Source organism: Leucopleurus acutus (genome assembly GCF_964270905.1).
Source record: "Leucopleurus acutus genome assembly, chromosome: 18".
NCBI classification, from domain to species: Eukaryota; Metazoa; Chordata; class Mammalia; order Artiodactyla; family Delphinidae; genus Leucopleurus; species Leucopleurus acutus.
The window spans coordinates 69071363-69090441 of NC_139160.1; the positions used below are offsets into that span (position 1 = coordinate 69071363).

Consider the following 19079-nt stretch of genomic DNA (forward strand, 5'->3'; position numbering starts at 1 on the left):
GTAAAATGTCACAGTATTTTAAAAGTATTTTAAAAAGCAGTATTAAAAAAAAGAAGTATAAAGAAAAGAATTTTCCAAGCTATACTGTAATAAAACATTGTCTGCTTGACTTGGAAGATTTGGTTTGCACATATAACATGCTCTTACTTCTCTCAACTCCTAATACAAAATCTAAACTAGCCAATTTTTTTCTTTGTTCTATATATCCATAACTGATTTTCAGAATAACAATGCTGAAGCATGAAAAGAGATCAATGACCTTTCTAAGCCATTAGAGCCAGGATGGTTTATAGGATTTATATTTTACATTTATTGAATCCTTAAAATCAGGGATCCATCACAACTTTTAGTTAACCAGAACATTAATTCAATTTATTCAATCACCTGGGAGTAACCACAAACCTATCAGGGAATATTAGATTCTTTTGGGATGCTCCATGCTTAGATCTAAAGAACCATCTTTCACTCTAGTGATCTTCAAAATGAAGCCATTAATATTTATTTGAGAAAGAAAACCACAAACATTATAAATATTCAACTAACTTTTCTGATTTGGAGTTGTTAACAGTACATTTCTGTTGCTAAGTGGGAAAAAGTCTGAGAGGCCTTATTTTTCTTTTCTCACTTTAAAAATATTAATAGATTGATATTAAGTGGGAGAGAATTTATAAAAACATATGACCATTAAGCCCCAAATCATGGTCCAGTGAACAAGGCTTGATGAATGTCATTTCTGCTGGAAAGGTATAGTGTAATTATTATAACGAGCCACTTTATTGAATAAGTCTCCCACATAAAACACAGTAATTGGAACTGAGCAATTACTTAAAATTACACACGTTGAAGGTGGTACCTCATTTATCTGTATTTGAATTTTTCATGCACCTGTGAACTGAAAATTAATCCCAAAGTGCATACGACAGATCCTGTGCATGGCAAGACGTTTCCATAAAATAAACTTTTTGCAGAATTGACATTATGCTTAGAAAGAAAGAATTTTAAAAACGTGATTAGTGTTGGTGGCAGCAAGATTAAAACAGTCCTATTACAATGTATATAAAGGTGAATACCATTGTATTAGGAAGGTGTGTTAGGAAGGTTTGAAATATGTCTTAGAATGTGACTTTTGTAAAAAGGGAGTTTTAGATGATGGGTCAAGATTTCTGATCTTAAGTTATTTCAACATCATAAATTCTGAATCCTGAGAAAATACCAGGCAGGAAAGTTAAAAAAATATATAAAGATGTACGTGTACAAGCACATATGCAGACATGTGCACACACAGACACAAACCTCCCAAATCTTTACTCTTCCTTTGGGGTCCAGGGCACCCCATACATGTCAGTCCCTGCTCTGTGTGTGAAACATCTTTTTGTCTTTCTGTGAATTCCACTAGATCATAAACTCCGTATGATAAGGATGGTGTATTCCTTGTCCACTACATTTTCCTCCAGTCTAGCACTGTGCATAGTTCAATTCTGAAATATATTGAAAGAATGAATAAATTTCTTAATATTAAAAGATAGCTCTGTGTTCTCCTTTTTTTTTTTTCTTATGAAGTGAATCCTTAAAATAACAGATGTGAAGCAGGTAAAACTTACAAAGGAGGACTGCTTATTTTGAAATGCCTCTATTCACTTGAGATATAGGACAGTCTTGTAAAACTAGAAACTAAATGATTGGAAACTTCATTGGCTTGGCTTTTTGGCACTTGAATTTTATGACTGTGCTTTAATCACTAATGCTTGTCATTGCAGAGTTGGTCAAATCTCCAACAACTTATATCTCAGCTAAACAAGTATAATAACTGATGAGGCAAAGCATGAGGGGAAAACATTATCTTCAATTATAGAAAAAAATTAGATATGTTTATATATAGTGCTAACTGGTAATAAAATATAATACATGCTAGGGAGATTTAGATTATATAAGTAAAAAACAAAATGACTTCGTGGTTATAGTTCATATAAACAGAAAGACAAAGTGAAAATCTGCAGAGATTAAAAAAAGATGAATGGATTTATGATTCTGGGAGAAAATGCCAGATGCTTTTAACCAAGCAGTTGTTTGTGAATTTAAAATCCATGGCACTCTGATAGTACAAGGAGCAGCTACTGGTCTCCAATTACAATTCAACTGTATTTGAACTTCAGATCCAAAGAACAAGAATGTCAGCAGAAGCATCAACTAAAACACATTGAGACTTAATGGAAAATACAATTTATAAGTACGACTATACTCAAAGGGGAAGCATGTTTAAAAAGTAGAGCAAAATGTAAATTTCAAGGATAGGTTTAGCTGCAACCTCAGCTCTCCCGGACCTGTTTTGGAGACTGTACCAAAAACACTTGATCAAAAAGCCTTCTATATTATGTATAAAAGATGCTTAATCCTAGACTGATTTACTTTTGACTCCCAATAAATGTGCACCTAAGGAATGCAAACAAATTACATATAATTCCAAACTAAAAATCATCACACAATTAAATATTCTGAAAAAACAATCATTGATAGGGAATTCCTATCCTCGTGTTAGTTGAAAGCAGCAAAATGTGTTTTTAACCCATAACCCAGCACACTGCATATAAAAGTCCTCTAGAAATGATTGTCAAATGAAGACTGTGCACATAAATGCAGCCATATTTTAATTTGAGCTCACAAACGTACTGCAAAGATCAATAAAAATGAAAAAAAAGTTGTCATTTAAATGAGGCATCTCCATTATTACTGTGAATAAGTGGGCAATCAATTATCTACTAAAGCATTTGTATACTAAAGAGAGAAGTGGTAGGGTTATCATACTGGGTTTGATGGACACACTTCTTCCCTCCCTGGGACCACACTACTTTGTATCTTTGCGACACAGCTTCTGGTTAGTGGTAGTAACATGTAATCTGCCACTCTTCTCCTAGAGACGTGTCTTGAATGGCACTGCAGAGATGCTAAGCTATTATTTTAGAAATTTCTTTCAGAAGAGTAAAAGCCCAAAAGATGAAAACAGGCTATTCTCTTTTTTTTAAAGTGAGTTAACGTTCATCCTGGAAATTATAGATCAAGCTGAGCAACTTGCTACATGTGGAGTTACTGGAACAAACCATCAAATACTCTGTGATTACGCAGAAAATTATAAAATGCTGTATGGCAATCAACAAGGTTTTGTGAACAGTAAACCTTTCCAGAACAATTTAATTTACTTCTTTACTTTTTTTTTTTTTTTTTTGCGGTACGCGGGCCTCTCACTGTTGTGGCCTCTGCCGTTGCGGAGCACAGGCTCTGGACGTGCAGGCTCAGCGGCCATGGCTCACGGGCCCAGCCGCTCCGCGGTATGTGGGATCTTCCCGGACCGGGGCATGAACTCGTGTCCCCTGCATCGGCAGGCGGACTCAACCACTGCGCCACCAGGGAAGCCCTAATTTACTTCTTTTTTTTTTTTTTTTTCTCTTTTTTTTGCGGTACGCGGGCCTCTCACTGCCGTGGCCTCTCCCGTTGCGGAGCACAGGCTCCGGGCGTGCAGGCTCCGGGCGTGCAGGCCCAGCGGCCATGGCTCACAGGCCCAGCCGCTCCGCAGCATGTGGGATCCTCCCAGACCGGGGCACGAACCCGTGTCCCCTGCATTGGCAGGCGGACCCTCAACCACTGCGCCACCAGGGAAGCCCCCTAATTTACTTCTTGAGGCTAAGACACTAGGTAGGCACAGGGGTTGCAACTGAAATATCATCAAAAATCAGACTAAAAAAAAATCAGGCTCATGGACAGTAAGGAAAATAAATCAGTAACTAACATATTGTGCTCAACTAGACTGTCACATCTGAAGGTTAATTTAAGTAAAAGTAATTTTTCTTGATTAATGAATATGTCTATTTGCTGAATCTGACTTCATGGCATGGTTTAATTAAAGTAACTTTCTTTTTTCTTTTTTTTATTGGCTGTGCCGTGTAGCTTGCAGGATCTTCGTTTCCAAACCAGCGATTGACCCCGGGCCCAGGCAGTGAAAGCATCGAGTCGTAACCACTGGACAGTCAGGTAAGTTCCTAAAGTAACTTTTCTTATCTGGTTTGATAGGCACATATCATATGCTATGCCAGGTGCGATGCTAAGCATTTAACATATATTATTTAATTCTCACAACAAACCTTAAAAATAAGAATTATCTCTGTTTATAAATGAGGATTGGAACCTACATCATGTAATCAGTATTACTGGTCTTAATGACTATTCTATTCTGCTTCTCACAATCAGTTACATTAAGGAGATCATGCTGTCCATATTTTCCACATGCTTCCCTCCCTGCTTGGAGCAATTTGTCCTCTATGGCTCAGTCTTTCTTCTCCTGCAGGAAGGACTTAGGGGGTTCTGTCTCATGCTCCTGTAATAGTTTTTACTTTCATCCATTCACACGTGTTTCTCCCCATTAGACTAAAAGATTCTAAAGGGCATAGTTCACATCTCACTCATTGTTGAATTCCCATAGCCCAGAAGAGTGCCAGACGAATAACAGGTGTTCCATAAATGTTTGTTGAATGACTGAGTGACTGTTGAAGACTTATGGAAATGTAAAGGGTAAACAAAACACAGTAATTACTTTTTTGTTTTCCTCCTCATTTTGTACACGTGTTAGCTATTAATTATGAAGGCTTACTATGGAACTTTCTATGTGTTTAGCAGAAAAGCGACAGGTAAGAGAGAGAGCAGACATTGCTCTATTGTTGGAGAAATAAATCCTCACTGTTCTTTATCATATGGTTTCTGATTACGGTTCTGAGAAGTGCAGGGATACAAGGGGGTGACTGGGACAGCCTTCATCTCTCCGTCTGTCTCATGCTGATGTGACTCTGTGATGGGCCCTCATGTTCCCCAGACACGGCAGATTCTGACCCCAGAAGTGGCTCCCCATCCAAGACAGCAGGGCAGAAAGACCAGGGAGGTCCGTCAGAGACAGAGAGAGTCCTTAGATCCAACCACAGTGGAAACCTTGACGTTGATGAGATGATTCACTTGAGGACAGAGTGAGCTGCTTTTATTAACAGGGTTACTGGAAAGCCAAGTTCACATCTCAGTTTATGCAAGCACTCTACTTAAGGAATTGAGGGTTTAATTCCAATAATACAGAGGGAAAAAATGAGTAGAAAACCACTGCCCGATTCCCTTCTGCTTGGAAACTAGTAAGACTCCTCTGAAGATCTGCAGGTTTATCCTTTAATCAGGAGGAAAGGGGACCCCTTGAAGATGCCCACGGGGGTGTAGGGGAGTGGAAAGGGAAAGAGGTGTGGGAACTGGCACTTGGGAATGCCTTTTCTGTGGGGTTTGGAAGGACACCCCAAGGGAAAAGAGGGACCACACTGTTTGCTGTCTTTTTCCTTTAGGATCTGAGCAAACCACACAACGCTTAAAAGATGTTACAGTTTTGTTTGCTCATTGCTTACAGAGAAGGACAGGTATTTTAAACTATGTGATAAAGGTAATCAGACAGGGCTATTTTTAAAAACATGGTCTTTGCAAAGTGAGGTTGCCATGGGAATTCCTTACAGTTGTTCAAAGCCAGGGTGATTACTTGAGAAAATCTTGCCTAACATGTGCTTTTGTGTTTCCATGTTGCTTAATCAAACAACTCCACCTCCACCCCTCCTGGCTTTTGTTGTCAGGTTTTCCCCTTAACTTGTGATGTCCAGGTTCCTGGGGACTCAGTGTTTTCCTTGGCAAGAGAAAAGTGAGTCCCTCTAGTGTAGAGGGTGTCAGAAGTTTCTTCCTGACAGGTAGTCGTTAAGAGAAAACTTTTATTTTATTGCTCCTTTGTTCACATTATGAGAATCACCAAAAGCCAGCCTCTCTTTTTCTTTTGATTTCTTACTACTCTTTGGGGAAAACAGCCTCTGTTTGCAGGGGGCCAGGAGAGTTTCTTCACGCAGAGTGAAGGACCTTGCTGTCCACTTGATAATGACTCGTATTTCCAAAGGCAACTGGAATGTAATAGAAATTTGCAAGTGCTTCCCGAAAAATACTTTATCAGGGGAGCTAACGGTGGTGTGGTCTCTGTTCAGGATTTTTCTCGTGTGTTTGTGTATTTTTGTTTTTAAGTGGCTTTGGGGTTTCTTAAGAAAAATGAAAAAGGCTTGCCGTATTTAAAAATACAGATACCAGACTGCTTTCTCCTCGATTCCTACTTCCCTTAAATCCTTACCACTGAAAGTCATTGAGTGGAATTCTCTGTTTTGGGTTTCCCTGGCCCAAAGCCCTCAAGGATGACAGATCATTAGTATTTATAAAGAACGCCAGGAGCTCAAGCTGGAAATGGGATGGTGAAAGGAACTGTTAAGTCTACTTTCCTAGCAGCCTGAGGAAAGTCAAAGCTTTAAGAATGGGTGGCGGCATGGTAGGTCTTTTTTGCTGCTGCCCCAACAGGGTAGCTACTGCTGAGATGAAGAGAAACTATGTTCCCTATGTGCCCCTTTCCAGATGCTGAAGGCTGTAAAAAGATAAACAATATTGTTCTAACTGTAGTTTATCTACATATGGCCAATGAGCCTGACAGGGGATGAAGGGCAACTTAACCATGGCCGATCACCGTCCTTGTATAAGACCATGTATTGTGTGTTTGAATCAACTGACTTTATAGATGGGGAAGACGGCCCGCAGTCTCCAAGAAGTTCTAGTCTCTTTAGAGCTGAGGGACTTGGATCCCGACCCCAGGATCAATGTCTTTGCTAGTTCATTATATTTTAGGGGATTATGAGAGAGACAAGTGTAAGATTACAGAATAAAGCTATAATTGTTATCTTACTTTCAGTTAGTTAAAAATAACTGTTAAAGGAGAATATAAAAAGAAGCCGCAAACATAGAAGGATGAAAAGTCCCCTTAGACACACCCCCCCCATCCCACTCACCTGCTAAGAACCTTTTTATTTATTTTTTCTCACCAATTTCAAAATATTCTGTTCAGGAAATGTAAGAGACATCATCTTTTCCCTTTTAGAGAGAAAATTAAATTTCACAGACTAAGATTTTAATTGTGTATTTCCAGCGGGATATCGTTACTTGGGATTTAAAAAAGCAAGTTGTGGATTTGCTGTGTTGGGCATCCATGATATTGACTCTTGGCACTCTTCCTGGAGAGGGCTGGGTGCAACCTGAGCCCAGACTGGGGCTTCACTGCACACCCTCTGGCTTAAAGTTCTGCCTTTGAAATAAATTTAGAAAATAAGCCATCTGTGTTCTCATGTGTAAAATGCAATTTCAGAATGATTGTCTGAAACCAGGCCATTATCCTCCCACTTGCTTATCCACTAACATAGAAACTTTTTGCTTCTATGCCTTGTGCACAGTATTGCACAAACATAACTACGGGGAAGGGACATGACAAGTTTAGTGACAATTCTTTTAGAAGAGTACAGTCTTCTGAAAGTCTTTAAGGAGAGGTAACAGTATTGCGTGCGTGTGCCCCTCTCCACACACATTTCATGATTTTTTCACTCAAATTTTAAAAGCAAAGGATGATCTCAGTTGAAATCAAATTAGTGGCCTGAAAGATTAAGCAGAACAAATATTTCAAACACAGAAGAAAAAGAGAGATAACAATCATAAGAGAAAAGTAGGGGGAAAAAAGGAGCAGATGGAAAAGTAATAATTGAACAAATAATAAATGAAAATTTCTTATATTCTTAGTTGGCAAACTGAAAAGACTCCCCAGTTTGGGCAGTTCTGATGATAAAAGACATACAAAGTATATCCTGGTAAAGTTTTTGCACTCCAAGGAGATGTAGAAAGTCTTACAAGTTTCCCAAGAGAAACCAGAAAACCAACCAACTACCAAAGAAAAACCGAATTACTTTCACATGGAAAAAAAAAATGACATTGGCATCAGACTTGTCATCTACAATCTTGGAATCTCTAAAACAGAGGAATAACATCTGTAGATGACTGAAAGAAAAGAAATAAATGAAAATTCTTGAGTGAGAAGAGACACACTACAAAGGAAATCATTATCATCATAATTGAGAAGAAAATCACTCAACTACAGCAGAGAAACAAGGAATCCGGGAGTGATAAAGGGCAGAAGCTCATTTCATTTGGGGAGGAGATGGGAGAAAAGGAGGAGGAGAGAAATAAGTAAAGGTCCTTTGCAAGGGTAATCTTTGGAGAATGGGGAGAAACAGAATCTTGGAGAATGAAGGAGCTGCTATTTTATTTTCACATGATAATAGAGAAATATGTATTTGATGATAAGCCATAGAAAAAAGGTGGCAACAATTTAAAGGATTAAAATAGAAACTAGGACTTTCAAAGAGAAATACTCGCAAGTGAATTAGATGCTTTTGCAAACAAACTCTAATGTGTAATCTCTTTCACAAACTCTGCTATTGATCTTTCATTTTCTAACTGTAGAATCTGGGGGAAAAAAATTCCCTATCTACTTTTCAAATGATAAAGACATAGGTAAATCAGAACATGAATAAGATAATGTGCCTAGAGATAATTCCTGCCACAGGCCTTAGTAAAACTCAATAAATGACAGTTATTTGGACTAATTTTAGGGAAACTTGGCTCTGGTTAGTCTCCCTGGCATAATAACTGGAATAAGTAAGGTCTCCTGCAGAAAGTAATGTACAGGCCACCATTAAACCTGGGCTGAACTTGAGAGCTCAGAGCCCTTCCTTCTGCACTTGAGAAAATGCAGTTTTGGGGAGGCTTTTGATCTATTGGAAGTCACCCGGCTGCCACATGGCAGGGCTCAAAAGCTAACCTGTAGAAATGCAAATTTTAAATTAACAAATTTACAAATGTTAGGTTTAGTAATTTCTCCAACCACTAAAATTATTTTTTTCATTATTCTCCTGAGACATTAGATTTCAGGACCCCACCCAGTTACGTGGTTCTTTTCTCTAACACACAGGCTGAAGAAAAATCTGGTTATTTGAGACAGTGATTCTTACTTTTTGGTCAATGTACTTGTCCTCAATCGCAGACCGTTTGGAGTGATCACAGGATGAGGAAGAGGTAGATGGAAGGCTTCGTAAGAGGCAGCAGGTGTCCTGTTGCTGGCGATCAATAAACTGCTTCATGAAACTTTCCCTTTGCAAAAGAAGTACACATTATGTCAAGCATTATTAATGAAATGGAGCAAGGGATGGCATTTTGCAATGATGCATTTGCCCGAGCTAAGATAAAGCAGGGACAAAAGTTCACAGAAAATAGGACATGTCACACCAAGAGGTGTTTAGATTTAACTACACATATAATTTGCAAAATGGTGAATTCAGAGAAAAATTCCTGAATCTTCAGTTATTCCTGTTTTAAAAAACTCACGTCCCTGAAATTACTTTTAAGCAACAATATTCAGTAATTAATGGTATCTTTTGACTCCTATTGTGGTAATAAGATACTTTTTTTTCCCCTCTAAGACTTGGAGGAATTAGTTCATCTCTCTGAACTTTCATTTATCATAAGAATCTTTTTAGAGATAATTTTACATTTAAAGACTCAAAATAACTCATAAGAAACTTACTTCATCTGATCTTTAAAGCATGGGGAGAATTCAGATAACATCTTTCCAATAATCACTAATCTTGAATCTAATTTACGGCTCTTTTATATATGTCATATTTTTCACATTAAAAATTTTTTTAATCAGAATTGCAAATGTATTTTGATTTGAATTTTAAATATTATGGCACCACATCCAGTCTCATGCTTTTATAACCTCCCCATAGAATTGTTTTAAAACTAGTTACATAAAAAATGTCATTTTTGATATTATTCTGGTTCTACTTGTAATTTTTGAGCTATAACTGGAAGAATTTCCTTTAATTATTAAAAATAAGCATTTTGAAGCATCTTCAATGCAATTGTTTAACTTGAGGGCAAAGTGGTAGAAAATCATATTAGTATGAGTGCAAAATGCCATGGTTCTTCTTTTAAAAAATGGAAGACAAATTATATTGCACCCAGACGTGGCATTCTAAACAAACGCTGTCACAGTAGTCTGGAAACCTGGCCAGTGGCAGTTTCTCCATTTCCTTGAAAATAAAAGGGCCTCAGAGGCAATTTTATCCTTACATGGTTGAGGGTCAGAGGCCAATGTCTACGTGCATCTTTGTAAGCTGGACCATCTGTGCCAGTTACCTGTGAAGTCAAATCCCCGAGGGGCCATCTCAGGGCGAAGCAGCGGTCAGCAGCCTTCTTGCCCAGGCTAACACACTTGACTCTGCTCTGGATGTATTGCTTAAAGGGGTCAACGGTTTTAAAACAGAGGAAGACAGAGTAGCAGTATGGATAATAACTTCAAAATAGAAAGACACCACACCCACATGAGTTTGAAAGGGCTGAATCAGATTTAAGATGAATGTTTTACGGTGTATTTGAGATATACAATTAAAGAAATACTTTAATACCTGATTTTAGGAACTGTAAAATCTGAAGGAAGCTTTGAGATTTTCACCATTTGCGGTCTGTTTGGAAATTTTTCAAAGATTCGAAGTCGCAAAGGGAGCTTTTCTTTGGTGTCTGCATTTGCTTCACTTTGCTTTAACTAAAGAAAAGAATAGAAAGAAGGGGGGAATCTTTAGTAATATAAGTCACAGTCTATCAGAATTTTTGAATCAAAGGAACAATGAGTTATTACATGAAGAAACGGTAGATGGCAGTAAAGCCCTACCAAGTATATCTTGGTCTCCTGCCTTACTCTGAGTGTTCAAAGTCTGAGCACAGGGAAAACAAAAAGAAAACTAAACAAAAAACTAAACCAGAAAAAAAAAATTAGAAGAAAAATGTATGTTATTTTATTCCCAAACATAATCCCCTTTCCATACGAAGCCATAATTTTTTTTTGTCATTGACTGACTTATTATCACTAACATATTTAAACACCAAAGTGTTTTATAAATATGTGTGTTAGAATTAGAAATCAAAAGAATGAAAAAAGAAATGAAAATCGTAAGTGGTGATATTTGAAAGGGGGAAAATGTCAAAGAAATTGATCATTTAGCCTAGCAGATTCATGAAAGAATAGCTCAAATAAAAACACCATATTTGGTACATAAAGCAAAAGTTCTCTATGTAGTTGTAAAGATGCTTGGGAATTATTCAGTTACGTGCCATGAAATATCTGGGAATTGATGAGCAAATGGTTTTATTATTTATTTGTTTATTTCTATAAGTTTGTTTTTATATTTTTACAGTTTAGGTTTCACAGAAGCTGAGGCTTTACATCACAAATGCTGAGCTAAGAGGTCAAAGAGTACTTTAGTTCAGGCAGTCTTTCTTTGTGGGGTTATGGAAGCACGTTTCAAAAGGTACCAGCTTCTTACCCCCTATGGGGTATATGCTTTTTTTTTTTTTTTTTGAAAAATATTGGATATATATTTCTTGATTTATAAAAAGTGTTCACAAACTAATGTTGGAAAAGACAAATTCACAAAATTATACAACTGCTTCAAAATTAATGAAAAGATGCTCAAACACAAATACTTATAGGTACTATAAACACACAAATAAAATTATTACTTTTGCATATCAGACTATCAAAAGTTAAAAAATGTGAGGTTATGGGGAAATGGGAATTTTTGTTAATATAAAATGGTACAACTTTTTCAGAAGGCAATGTGATAATATGTTTTAAAATGTTAAAGATGTGTCTACTTTGATCCAGCAATATCATTTTTGAGACTTTATCTTAAGGAAATATTTGAACAAACGGGCAAAGACATAAATACATGGCAGGGACTTCACTGGCAGTCCAGTGGTTAAGACTTTGCCTTCCAAAGCAGGCGGTATGGGTTCGATCCTTGGTCAGGGAGCTAAGATCCCACATGTCTCGTGGCCAAAAAACCAAAACATAAAAACAAAAGCAATACTGTAACAAATTCAATAAAGACTTTAAAAATGGTCCACATAAAAAAAATCTTAAAAAAAAAAGTACATGGCAGTTCAATGCTACTCTGTCAGTAATATTAAAAAAATTAGAAATAAACTAATAAACTAAACACTTATCCCCAGTAAGGACTGGCAAAATAAATTATGGTACATTCATGCAAAAAGACTCTATGAAGCTCTTATAATGGATGACATAGATCTATAAATCTTAAATCTTATAAATCTTATAATCTGTGTGTGTGTATATGTGTCCTTAAAAAGTAGATAATATAAAAGAGTACATATTATGAGACCTCATCATTTATATATAACAAATCTGGAAGGATATATTCCAACTGGTAATAGTGGTTATTTCTAGGGGTAAAGAAGCAGAATTATGAAATTAGTTTTCTCTGGTTTGCTCAAATTACTTAAAATTAACATATATTAGCATATATTATGAGAAAACATATTAAAGATATTTCCACAGCATTAGTTCCATGATTACCTCGTTAGTTATCGGAAAGTTGCAATTTACAGAGATGATACATATCTTTAAAGACTTACTTGAGGCATAAAGTACATTAGCTTATTTTATTAAAATAATATTTTAAAATATTAAAATAACCAATGTTATTTTAGTTAAAAACAAAACTTTAAATATTTATTATTCTTGGGACTGGTCAACGCATTTCTATTACAGTATGACAAAATATCCCCTAAATATCATGACAAGGGGGTAGATGCTTTTACTTTATTTTGTTAAATTAATTTTTATTGGAGTAGAGCTGTTTTACAACACTGTGTTAGTTTCTGCTGTACAGCAAAGTGAATCAGTTATACGTAAACATATACCTCCTCTTTTTCGGATTTCCTTCCCATTTAGATCACCATAGAGCACTGAGTAGAGTTCCCTATGCTATACAGTCTGTTCTCATTAGTTATCTATTTTATACATTGTAGTGTATACATGTCAACCCCAATCTCCCAATTCATCCCCCCTCTTCCCTCCCGCCCGGTATCCATACATTTGTTCTCTACATCTGTGTCTCTATTTCTTATGCTTTTACTTTATAATGACAATCTGTCCTGGATTTGTGGAAAGGTGAGCATGAGAGGCCAAGGAAGCTTTTATAATGAGAAGAGAGGTGGTAGCTCTTCCCTCCTACCATGTGGGGATATTCAAAATGGCCAGAGAGAACACGAGCATTTTGGGGGAACATCCCAAGTTCAATACAATATATGGCTCAGTTGTCCAACTGGTTGTGAGCCCATAGTGAGATTCTACGTCCTGATTCCTAGTTCAGGAAACTTGCCTTTTTTTCTTACTCCACTACAGAAACTGTTCTTCCATTTTGGTTTTATATAATACGAACATTTACCTTAGCCATTTGTATATCTTATATAGCTTTGTGAGTCATCTTTGACTTTCTGTCTTTGGTGGTATCTCATTTAGGGAAGGGGCCACCATTGTTCACCACCTTCCTCCCCTCTCCCCCTGAGAGGAACACTGACCACGGCACATTCTCAATAATTTGATGGTTATGATGACAACAGTGCTAAAGAATTAGCTCCCAAAGGCACAGAACAAAAACTGTGAGCATTTCCAGGAGATGCAGGCAATTAGAAAAATGGCTCCACATATAAAGAGATTCATGAGGAAGAGACTTCTTTTCCAAAAGTTTATTGCCACAACTAGTAGAAAAATATTTGTAGTGGTAAGTAAAGCACACAGGGGGGAAAAAAAAGCAGTTAATATGTTGTCAGACCAAAGAGTAAGGCAATTATAAAGGGCCAAAGACAGGCTGAGAAGACAGAGCATAAACGAAGTATTTAATTCATGCGTCTGCTGACTCATTTATTGATACACCGATGCAGTCACTTATAAATCAAATCCCACAGGCCAGGACTTAGCAGGTTCTGTGCTAGGTTCTGGGGATATAAAAATAACTGAGGCACAGTATTTGCCCTCACGGAACCCACATTATAATGGATAGTTATATAAACAGATAATGACAATAAAATGTAATAGCTATTCTAGCTGAGATATAAACAAAGTGATGTGAACACAAGGTGAGTAGCAAAGAGAGAAATTAGAAAAAAAAAGAAGGAGGTGCCGCTTCTCCTTCCAGAGACTTCTTGGGCAGCGGAATTGCTACACATGATTATGTGAGTCAACACGGGGGCTGTAGGCCTGCCGGGACTGGTATGTATATTTTATGAGAATTAAATGTCTTCAAAGAGACACAAGGGCAGATGGTATATTGATCAGGACAATGCCATTGAAACAAAAACACGGAGATCTTTCCTAAAAACTGCTCAGGTGGCCCATTCTCTGGATCCCCACCGTGCTTCCCTGGTCAGAGACATCCCCTGGCTCATGCCCTCCCTCCCACGGTCTCGTCATCTGGTTTGGCTCCTTCAAATCTATCCCGCATCTGGGTCAGAGTAATCTTCTCACTCTTTGGCTTAAACCCTTCAGTGGGGGTCCACTGCTCCTGAACAAAACCATCAACCTTTAGGTTTTAACACCCAATTCTGTGTTACCTGCTCCTACCTGTCCAGCCTCACCTGGCCCTGTGCCCACACCATGTTCCAGTCATGCCCGCCTCTTTCAGCTCTTCGCAAGTGTCCAGGCCTCTGCCACAGAGCCTTTGTTGCCCTGGTCCCTCTGCTGGGAGCTCCTCTCCTCCCCTTTATCTCTTGTTCTTCATGAACTTCCACTTGCTTTTCTGATTTCAGTTCCACCAGAAATCCCTCTGAGAAGCTTCCTCTCATCAACAAGGTCTTCCTCTCACAAGCTCACAGCATATTGGGTTGAACCAAATGAAGTCACCATGTTCATGTAGGTCAAAGCAGTCAAAATGGGCAATTTCTTATGGTTCAACCTAACACTCACTGTACTAGGTTCCTAGGACTGTTGTTAACAAATCATTATAAGATCAGTAGCTTAAAACACAAAAATTGATTCTCTTGGTGTTCTAGAAGCCAGAAGTGCTAAATCAGGGTACCAGCAACGCCACGTTCTCTCTGAAAGCGCTAGGGAAAAAATCCTTCCTTCACTCTTCCCAGCTTCTCAGCAGTCTTTGTTGTTCCTTGGTCTCTGTCATTGCTTAGCCCTCTTCCCTGTGTGTTTCTCTGTCTCTCTATCTGAATCTCCCTCTCCTTTCTCTTACAAAGACACCAATCATTGAAATTAGGGCTTGCCCTAAAGCAATATGATCTTAACTGATAACATTTGAGAAAATCTAATTTCCAAATAAGGTCCCATTCTGAGGTTTCTGGTAGACATCGATTTTGGGGGGACACTATGAAACCCACTACATAGAGCATTATTTGAACTTATAGTGTATGACCTGAAACTCTATATCTGTTCTTCCTGAGACTGTAAACTCTTGGAGCACAGGGATTGTGTGGGAATTTTTCACTATTCCGTATCCGGGGCCTGTCACAATATTTGACACAAAGTAAGTTAAACAAATATTTGTGGAATAAGTAATTAGACAGATCAGATGGCAGAACTAACTCTCCAGCAGATAACTGGGAAATAAAAGAAAGGATTTTAGGTATATTCTAAAGGATGGAGAGACAAGCAGAAAATATCTTTCCCAGTTGAATAAATTTGTTGGTGTGAAATATCGGTGTCCCTAGATTCACAGAATAGAATAAAATTATACTCTGTGACATTTAACCTGAACGTACGTCTGCCACTGACGAACAGATAAATGTTTAGAATAAGTTTACACATAATATTTTGTAACATTTAATCAACTATCCTAGAACATAATGTTTAACAGGTGTAGGTTACCAGTATTAAAAAATAATCCCCATGCCTATATGTTTTTAAAATGGAACTCATCTCATTCTAACTTGTATTAGAGTTATACTCCCCAAAGCTTGTAAGCTCCTTAAGGGCAAGATTCCACTTTTAACTTACTTTTATCGCACCTCTTAGAGAGCAGAAATATAATAACTGTTTGTGACTAAATGGATCTGAACTCAGCATGAGTTGATCATTGCACCTTAAAACTGCAAAGAGCAGGTGAGACGCTCTTTCGATGGCTCAGAAGGTTCTTCAGGATCCTGCAAGCCATCCTCTTGACTATCAGGCATTGCTGCCCCGTAAATGTGCCAAATGGGGTAATTAAAATAGAGAAAGGTGAGTGGCTGCTGGAATGGCAGATACGTCCACTTTCACTGCTGAGGCACTGACGCCAATCTTCTACCTGAGGGAAGGGGCCTCTTTCCGGACACCAGTGCTCTTTCGGTTGTTCCCAGATAAGCAGCATCAATGAGGGATGAACATACACACACTCATCAGCCGGGCAAATCCTCTCCTGGGTGTATATCTCCTGGACATGTGTGCACGCCCAGCACAACTACACCCTCCCAAGCCCACAGCAGTGCCACCTATAAGAGTCCCAAACTTAAACTCTTCGAGTGCCCATCAGCCCCTGACTGGAAGAGCAAATTGTGGTCCATTGAAACATCTGAGTCAACGAACAACATCCAAGCACAAAACTTGGGTGAATTTCCCAATAGAACAATGAGTAAAGGAAGCCGGACAAGACAAAAGAGTACGGACTGAATGATTCCATTTATATCAAGTTAAAACACAGGGAGCACTAGCCTATCTGCTTGGTCCCAGGAGAGCGTTTACCCTGGGGTGAGGGGGAAGCATGATGACTGGACAGGTGTATGGGGAGGGGCTTCTAAGGTACAGTCAATATTTCCTGAGCTGGGCACGGGCGGGGGGGTTCAGTTTGTAAAAATTCAGCAAAATGCCTCTTTCCATAAGTATATTATAGTTTAGTAAAAAGTTTTCTTCTTTTTTTAAGGGCAGATGATGCATTTCAGCACAATCATTTAATTCTTACTTCACTGCTAGTAACCTCCATAACCTTTACCATTGCTTCTTCCCCAGCCCATGATCATGACTGAGCTACAAAAAGAGAAGAAAAGAAGCAAGTGCAAGAGATGGGATTAGAGAGTGTGTGTGTGTCGAGGGGCTGAGCGGTGGAAGGGGATCAGGAAGCCAGGATAAACGGAAGTACTTCATGGTATTTTGAAGCCACTATAAAGTTTCTTTAATATGTGATAAAATGGTATTCTAGCTTTTATCCAAATTCTTTCCCCTTCTGCATGTAAGCACAGATTTTCCAAGATTAAATTTACTTTGATGCAAGTGAGGGAATAACATGGATTATACTGGATATACTGGATAATAATTTAAGATCATTATACTGTATCACAAAAGCTGACCTACTAACATATAGTAATTGTAATCGTAAATTTCCACTTAAAAATTATTTCAAAGGTTATGATTCTTGAATGGAAGAAAAGTAGCACAGAGAATCCCAAGATTTTATTCTCTTTATTGAAAAACCTAATGTAAAGAACAGTCCGAAGGAAGGAGGAGGCTTCAACTGAGCGTGAAGTCTGGCTGTAGCATATAGATCAGATGATAGCTTTGCAACTGACTCACATGGTTTAAAAAAAAAAATTTGCAAAAAGGAAATTAGAATCAAAGGAAAAAGTTTCAAACCTTGAGCTTTAAAAAATATAAATCATCTCAGCTCAGTGCTATTCTATGGCTCAGCATCTGTCTTGCTGAGATATCATTACACATTGGGTGGCTGAAAGGCTTTTCCTTTACTTGTGCTTCTCAAGAGAGTTGGGAGTAATTGGTCTGCACGACACACACCCCGTTCTGCCTCATTGCTTAAATCTGCCATATTTCAGCCTGGGCTTTCTGCTGTTAAAATATTCAAGCATTATTCAGTTTCAGTTCCGTTCTGAATGCTGCAACAAATAACTGAATTGAAGGATTACCTTAAATAAATTTTTTGGGTAATTTTTGGTGTGATTTTCTAAAAGAAAACAATTTAAAAAGCATTCAGACTTGGGAAAGATTCTCATTTTAAAATCTAGTCCATTCTGGCTTGGAAAATGTGCAGAGATCTGTGGGTTAATGTAACTGAAGAGTGGTTTTTGACTCTTCCACATATGAAAAAGGACCACATTCCGTTTAACCCGGAGAAGGGAGCTCCTCAATGTTATCTGAGTCAATTAAGCTGAATTCTCTTTGCTTCTTTTGGTTTTTTGTTTTTATTTTTTTTTGTCTGCGTTTGGTCTTCGTTGCTGCGTGCGGGGGCTACTCTTCGTTGCCGTGTGCGGGCTTCTCACTGCAGTGGCTTCTCTAGTTGCGGAGCACAGGCTCTAGGCGCGTGGGCTTCAGTAGTTGTGGTACGCAGGCTCAGTAGTTGTGGCGCACGGGCTTAGTTGCTCCGTGGCATGTGGGATCTTCCTGGACCAGGGATCTAACCCGTGTCCCCTGCATTGGCAGGCAGATTCTTAACCACTGTGCCACCAGGGAAGTCCCATATCTTTGCTTCTTTACATAATGGCTTTTGCTGGTTTTTCTAGATCTGTACATGACTCAGTAATTCAGAATGGAGACTCTAAAGCATAAACTACTATTTTTCAAGGAAGTTTCTCTTGTTATTTTGCACCTGTGATTCTACAACCCGAGCTGCAGATGACCTATCTGGAGTAATGATCAAACATGCTGGTTTTTATTAGTATCTCTATGTTACTATAAAACCTTGACATACAAATATGTATAAGGGATACTTCTCACTAGCCTATTGAATCCAATAAAGAGTTTCTTGGAGGGGAGAACCTTTCCTTTTTCCTCTGTGCAAATGTCCCTTAGCTACATAATTGCATGTGAGACAGCAATACTGTGCACTTTAAAAATGTTTCCTTTAAAAAGTGTTGAAGTCGTCAGGTCATTAGTTAAGGTCAGTGTCAGGCTGTTAGTTAGGGTCAGGGTCAGGGCAGTAGGGCCAAAAAGGAGAAAAAAAGTGTTTAAGTCACTGTTTTTTCCTTCTTTTACAAAAATCTTCAATAAACCCTGTACCTTCCAACTTCAAATTGGAGTTTTCTGGATGTAAATTGGAGGACTCATTTCTTGGTTTGCATCTGGGCCATAAAAGCTACATTTATTTGTGACAGCTGGCACCCCAAAATGTTCAAGGTGATTTCATAACTTCAGCTGATCAGTGGCATTTCCTCTTCCACCTCTCTCAAGAAATCAGAGCTGTTACTCATTCCCCCTTACAGCCTGACCCCAAAGAAAGTGGGGACAGGAGGTGTTCTTGGAGGAGCTGGGAATTAAGTGGCTGTTCTTTGCCTCCTGGTTTGGGAGGCCAGCAGCACAGATGCATTTACAC

At 38.3% G+C, this 19079-nt stretch overlaps 1 protein-coding gene across 4 annotated transcripts in view; it reads right to left on the reverse strand.

Moving 5' to 3' along the window:
• The window catches only part of NALCN (sodium leak channel, non-selective), a gene marked incomplete at both ends in the record, with an annotated part of 280034 nt that overhangs the window by 70597 nt on the left and 190358 nt on the right, over positions 1-19079 (reverse strand). For all 4 annotated transcript variants that reach the window (XM_082859218.1, XM_082859217.1, XM_082859216.1 and 1 more), the window contains 2 exons: positions 8928-9066; positions 10386-10522. In XM_082859218.1, coding sequence (XP_082715344.1) covers positions 8928-9066; positions 10386-10522 — 276 coding nt within the window. The remainder of the gene's footprint in view (positions 1-8927; positions 9067-10385; positions 10523-19079) is intronic.